We start from the raw sequence: 6,000 nt of genomic DNA on the forward strand, positions 1-6,000 counted from the left end.
CACACTGGGGCCCCTACGACAACTACTCACAGGAATAAAAATGTAAACAGTTGATAAAATTAAACGTATATTTAATATATTGGCACTTCCAATTTCTATTAATGCAAGTTAGTATGAATAAAAATGTCAATAAAATGTAATTTTTTTTACAAAAAAAAATGTAACAGGTTGTGAATGCTCCAACACTGGAAGTTTTTAAGAAGAGGTTGGATAACCATTTGTCTGAAGTGGTGTAGGGTTTTCTGCCTAAGCAAGGGGTTGGACTAGAAGACCTCCAAGGTCCCTTCCAACTCTGCTATTCTATCCTATCCTAATAAATATGTTGCTGTAATTATATGATACAAGGTTTATTGAAGGGTTAACATACACAGATTAGTATAGGGCCCCTATGCTCGTCCCCCCCCCCCAAGGCCCATGCATTAAGAGAGCCCTGGGTTAAATCGATTGTCTATGAAGATTCTCAATCATCCAGGTCGTGATTGTCCTAAAGATGTTTTTTTTTCCAAAAGGCAACTGGACTTTCTTGGGGTTTTTTTTCTTTGAAAACCTTCCACTTTTCAAGAAATGAAGTGAGAAATGGGAGTGGAGAATGCACTCTAGAAAGAGTGCAGAGAAGTGCAACAAAGAGGATTAGGGGTCTGGAGGCTAAAACGTATGAAGAACGGTTGCAGAAACTGGGTATGTCTAGTTTAATGAAAAGAAGGACTAGGGGAGACATGATAGCAGTCTTCCAATATCTCAGGGGCTGGCACAGAGACAAGGGGGTCAAACTATTCTCCAAAGCACCAGAAAGCAGGACAAGAAGCAATGGGTGGAAACTAATCAAGGAGAGAAGCAACTTAGAACTGAGGAGAAATTTCCTGACAGTTAGAACAATTAATCAGTGGAACAACTTGCCTCCAGAAGTTGTAAATGCTCCAACACTGGAAGTTTTCAAGAAGAGATTGGATAACCATTTGACAGAAATAGTATAGGTTTTCCTGCCTAGGCAGAGGGTTGGACTAGAAGACCTCCAAGGTCTCTTCCAACTCTGTTATTCTATATTCTAAGAAAAGCAAAGAAAACACTTGGAAACAAAGTTTTGTTTCAAAGAAAACAACACTGGAAGTTTTCAAGAAGAGATTGGACAACCATTTGACTGAAGTGGTATAGGTTTTCCTGCCTAGGCAGGGGGGTGGACTAGAAGACCTCCAAGGTCCCTACCAACTCTGCTATTCTATATTCTAAGAAGAGCAAAGAAAACTCTTGGAAACAAAACTTTTTGTTTCAAAGAAAAGAAAACCCCAACAAAACACAGTTGCCATTTGGGGATGGGGGTGGGGGAGAGAATTAAAAATCCCTTGGGAATGCTTAAACTTGCGTGTTTGTTTTTCCCCTTGGAAAGTTTTGATTTTCTTCTTCTTTCCTGAAGAACAGAAGGAAGGGAAAAAGAATAACGAAAGAAAGAAAAAAGTCAAAAGCCGCGACTTACCCACGTCGGAACAATTGATCTCCCGGGTCGGGGGCCCCTGCCCGCTTCTCACCTGGAACACCCAGGTGCCCTCCAGGTCTTCAAACGTGCAGTTGGCCGGGGTGTCGGCTGTGCACGGCCCGAGTTGCAGCAGGGCGGCCAAGAAGAAGGAAAGCCAGGTTGCCAAGCGCGCCATGGCACCGCGCGCGGTGGAGAGCAAGAGACAGGCACGGAGAGAAAGAGACGGGCACGGCGGGTTCCCACCAGCCTGCTGAAGCCGTCTGCACCCGGCGGGATCCCTTTCCCCGGAACAGCAGGGCTCGGCTAGGCCCGCCCTTGCGTGTCACGTGTGAAGGGCTGGGGTTTTGTTTCTTCCCGGGCTCCGAGACTTTTTGGCACAGCGCCCCGGACGCAGCGCCAGTTTGCTTTTTTCGTCTCCTGCGGGGCGGGATTCCCGGAACAGAGATCGACTTTGCACGTGTTTGCCCGGAATCGATCCGGTGATTTGTTTTTAATTATTTTTTTTTCCAAGCCGCTGGAGAGTTTTGCCTCTCTTGCATTCTTTTTTATTTTTTAGTTGTTTATTTGTACATATTTTTCTTCTTCTTTAAATGACATCAGCGCTTAGTGAGCGGTGCATTTGTCTGGATCCATTTTGGCCATGCAAAGTATGAATCAAACTGATAGCGAGGGTATTGTTAATAATAACAACCGTATTCTAAATGCTAATAATGGCTCCTTTGTAATGTGAGTCTTACATCATTCACTTGCTAATAAGCAGTTATGGTAATACTGATAATCAACCATTAGCACCAGTCAGTGGTATTTGTGATGCATTTTTGAATATTCATTTGACTGAGTTTCATGTTTAATGAATAAAGTAAATAACAACAACAACAACAACAACAACAACAATAATAATGCAGACTTTGCAAAGAAGCTGATGATCACATACTCAGCTGCTGTAAAAAAATCGCGCAGACTGATTATAAATTGCGGCACAATTCAGTAGCACAAATGATCCATTGGAATTTGTGCAAAAATTATAATATTAAAACTGCAACCAACTGGTGGGAACATCAGCCTGAAAAAGTCACCGAAAATCAGATGGTCAAGATCTTGTGAGATTTCCGTATACAAACCGACAAAATACTGGCGCATAATACACCAGACATCACACTGGTTGAGAAAAATAAGGTCACAATCATAGACATCGCAATACCAGGTGATAGCAGGGTAGCTGAAAAGGAACATGAAAAAATTGCAAAATACCAGGACTTAAAAATTGAAATTCAACGACTATGGCACAAACCAGCAGTCGTAATTCCAGCGGTAATTGGCACACTGGGTGCTATTCCAAAAGCACTGGAATTACATTTAAAAGAGTTAAAAATTGACAAAATCACCATCAGTCAAATGCAAAAAGCCGCACTGCTTGGATCTGCACGCATATTACGAAAATACGTTACGATGTCCTAGGCCCCTGGGTGGGGCCCGACTAGTAACCAATGCCAAATCCGGTGAAACAACTGGCCGCTGTGATACAATTGTATAATAATAATAATATACATCAACAAATTGCAGCTTCCTGCAATAACACCAGCGGAACTGTAAAAAACTGTGCTACTCGGAACATCTTATATTTTAAGAAGGTACTTGGTTGATACCTAGGACGCTGGCAGCAAACTGTATCAACCTGTTGAAAGAAATGTCCTTTTGGGTTCGGCTCCAAGTGGGGGAAAAAACACTGGAGACACGGAGGCTGCTTGGAAAGATGGTTTATTGGTGGACAGGACCACATGGCTTGAACAGAAAAGGTGATCACAAGCTTCAATGTTGATGGAGAAGAGAAGGGAAGCTGAGTCCCTGGTTTTATGCCCTCTCTGGCCTTTGATCTTGAGCTTGTGTTCTGATTGGTTGTCAGACTCCCATAGGGCCATGCAGGGGCAACTCTCTAGGCTGCATTTTGAATCCAGGTTTGGTTGAGTTCTCAGATGCCATGTGATGAGTTGGGTAAAGTGCCAATATTATCATGCCTTAATCCCATTCCCCCTGGAGCTGAAGGGGAGAACTCTTTATTATGTAAAGTGGACTAGCTTGGCCTTCCTAATGGCCCATTGACAAAGTGGGCATGGGCAGGAAGCTACAGAGAGCTATTCTGTCTTTTAAAACATGTTTCTTCCTTTTCACATCCAGAGAAATATTCTGCCTTTTCAATATTTCCTAGGATATTTCATTTTTCTGGGAGAGGGCTGGGTGATAACTTCCTACAAACCATTAGCACCAGTCACCGGTATTTGTAATACAAGTTTGGTTCATTGACATTGCAATACCTGGTGATGCGCGAATTGAAGATAGCAAGAAAAAATCACAAAGTACCGGGACTTGCAAATTGAAGCTGAGCGATTGTGGAAAAAGAAATCATGTGTTGTCCCAATTGTAATTGGAGCCCTTGGAGCAATACCTAAAAGGGCTACCTCACTATTTGGAGATTCTAAATTTATCAGACTTGAACATTCTGACTCTACAAAAAACCACTCTATTTGGAACAATTTATATCCTCCGACGTTACCTTAAAAGTTCCTGTCCTTGGTTAGGACTTGAGCTGTTGAGTTACCAACCAGCCCCAAAGGCTGTGAATCTCACCAAAGATTAACAAATAATAATAATAATAATACCCATTGTGATGGGGGCACTTGGTACCATGTCCAAGAATTTTACAAGATATACCAAGAAATTGCAGCTTCCTGCAATAACACCAGCGGAACTGCAAAAAAACTGCACTACTCGGAGTATCATACATCTTAAGAAGGTACTTGGTTGATACCTAGGATGCTGGAAGCAACCCGTATCAACCATTAGCACCAGTCAATGGTATTTGTGATGCATTTTTGAATGTTCAGTTGTTGGGTTTCATGTTTAATGAGTAATAATAATAATAATAATAATAATAATAATAATAATGAGACTTGGTTGATACCTAGGATGCTGGAAGCAACCCGTATCAACCATTAGCACCAGTCAATGGTATTTGTGATGCATTTTTGAATGTTCAGTTGTTGGGTTTCATGTTTAATGAGTAATAATAATAATAATAATAATAATAATAATAATAATAATAATAATAATAATAATAATAATAATGAGACTTGGTTGATACCTAGGATGCTGGAAGCAACCTGTATCAACCATTAGCACCAATAAATGGTATTTTTGATGCATTTTTGAATGATTATTACTATCACCAGGTGATAGCAGGGTAGCTGAGAAGGAACATGAAAAAATCGCAAGATACCAGGACTTAAAAATCGAAATTCAACGACTATGGCACAAACCAGCAGTGATAATTCCAGTGGTAATTGGCACACTGGGTGCTATTCCAAAAGCACTGGAATTACATTTAAAACAGTTAAAAATTGACAATATCACCATCAGTCAAATGCAAAAAGCCGCACTGCTTGGATCTGCACGCATATTACGAAAATACGTTACGACGTCCTAGGCCCCTGGGTGGGGCCCGACTAGTAACCAATGCCAAATCCGGTGAAACAACTGGCCACTGTGATACAATTGTATAATAATAATAATGATGAGACTTGGTTGATACCTAGGATGCTGGCAGCAACCTGTATCAACCCTCATTGCCCGTCAGTTATATTTGTGATACATTTTTAAATGTTCAGTTGACTTAGTTTCATGTTTAATGAATAAACGTTCATAATATTAATAACAATAATTGTAATATTCATATTAATGTTTGCTTATATGCAATACAATTTCTTACGTTCTTTTCTTATATATGTTAATCTTTCATCTTCTAGTTTCCACCTCTTTTATCCAACCATTGATAAAACATATCCCATGTTAAAAAGCGTTCTGTTTCTTCCTTAGCCTTTATAATTAATGTTAATCTATCCATCTCTGCACAGTCTAATATTTTTTCTAATTCTACTTCCATCTGTAGGCGTGTCTTCATGGCGCTATTACATTCTCAATGCGTTTAGCCGATGATGGCTTTGGCGATGCAAGGTGGGACTACCCACCTTCAGATCGGTTTCCCACATTGGTTTGCAACAGCGACGGGAATCAGAGTTGTCAGGAGAAAGTACAGGGAGTCCTTGACTTACAACAGTTCGTTTAGTGACCAAAGTTACAACGACGCTGAAAATAGTGACTTAGCACCGTTTTTCACACTTAAGACCGTTGGGGCATTTTCCTCCACCTGGTCATGTGATCAAAATTCAGACGCTCGGCAACCGACTCATCTTTACGACGGTTACAGTGTGCTGGGGGTCATACAATCCACCTTCCGACAAGCAAAGTCAATGGAGAAGCCAGGTTCCCTTAACAGCTGTGTTATTCATTTAACAACTGCAGTGACTCACTTAACAACAAGAAAGATCGAAAAATGGGGCAAAACTCACGTAAAGAAATATCTCACTCAACAACAGAAATTTTGGGCTCAGTTTGTGGTTGTAAGTCAGTGGTGGGATTGAAATTTTTTTTTACTGCTGGTTCTGTGGATGTGGCTTGGTGGGCGTGGCATGGAT

The 6,000-nt window shown here is 41.0% G+C and overlaps 1 protein-coding gene across 1 annotated transcript in view; it reads right to left on the bottom strand.

Moving 5' to 3' along the window:
- Positions 1 to 1,783, bottom strand: part of CTSC (cathepsin C) — a 43,796-nt gene extending 42,013 nt beyond the window's left edge. The window contains exon 1 of the mRNA XM_087721070.1: positions 1,472 to 1,783. Coding sequence (XP_087577196.1) covers positions 1,472 to 1,646 — 175 coding nt within the window. The 5' untranslated portion in view covers positions 1,647 to 1,783. The remainder of the gene's footprint in view (positions 1 to 1,471) is intronic.
- Between the last annotated feature and the right edge of the window lie 4,217 nt (positions 1,784 to 6,000).

This window comes from Thamnophis sirtalis, unplaced genomic scaffold (genome assembly GCF_051295495.1).
Source record: "Thamnophis sirtalis isolate CommonGarterSnake01/CBP01778 unplaced genomic scaffold, rThaSir2_p1.2 scaffold_8, whole genome shotgun sequence".
Taxonomy (NCBI): domain Eukaryota; kingdom Metazoa; phylum Chordata; class Lepidosauria; order Squamata; family Natricidae; genus Thamnophis; species Thamnophis sirtalis.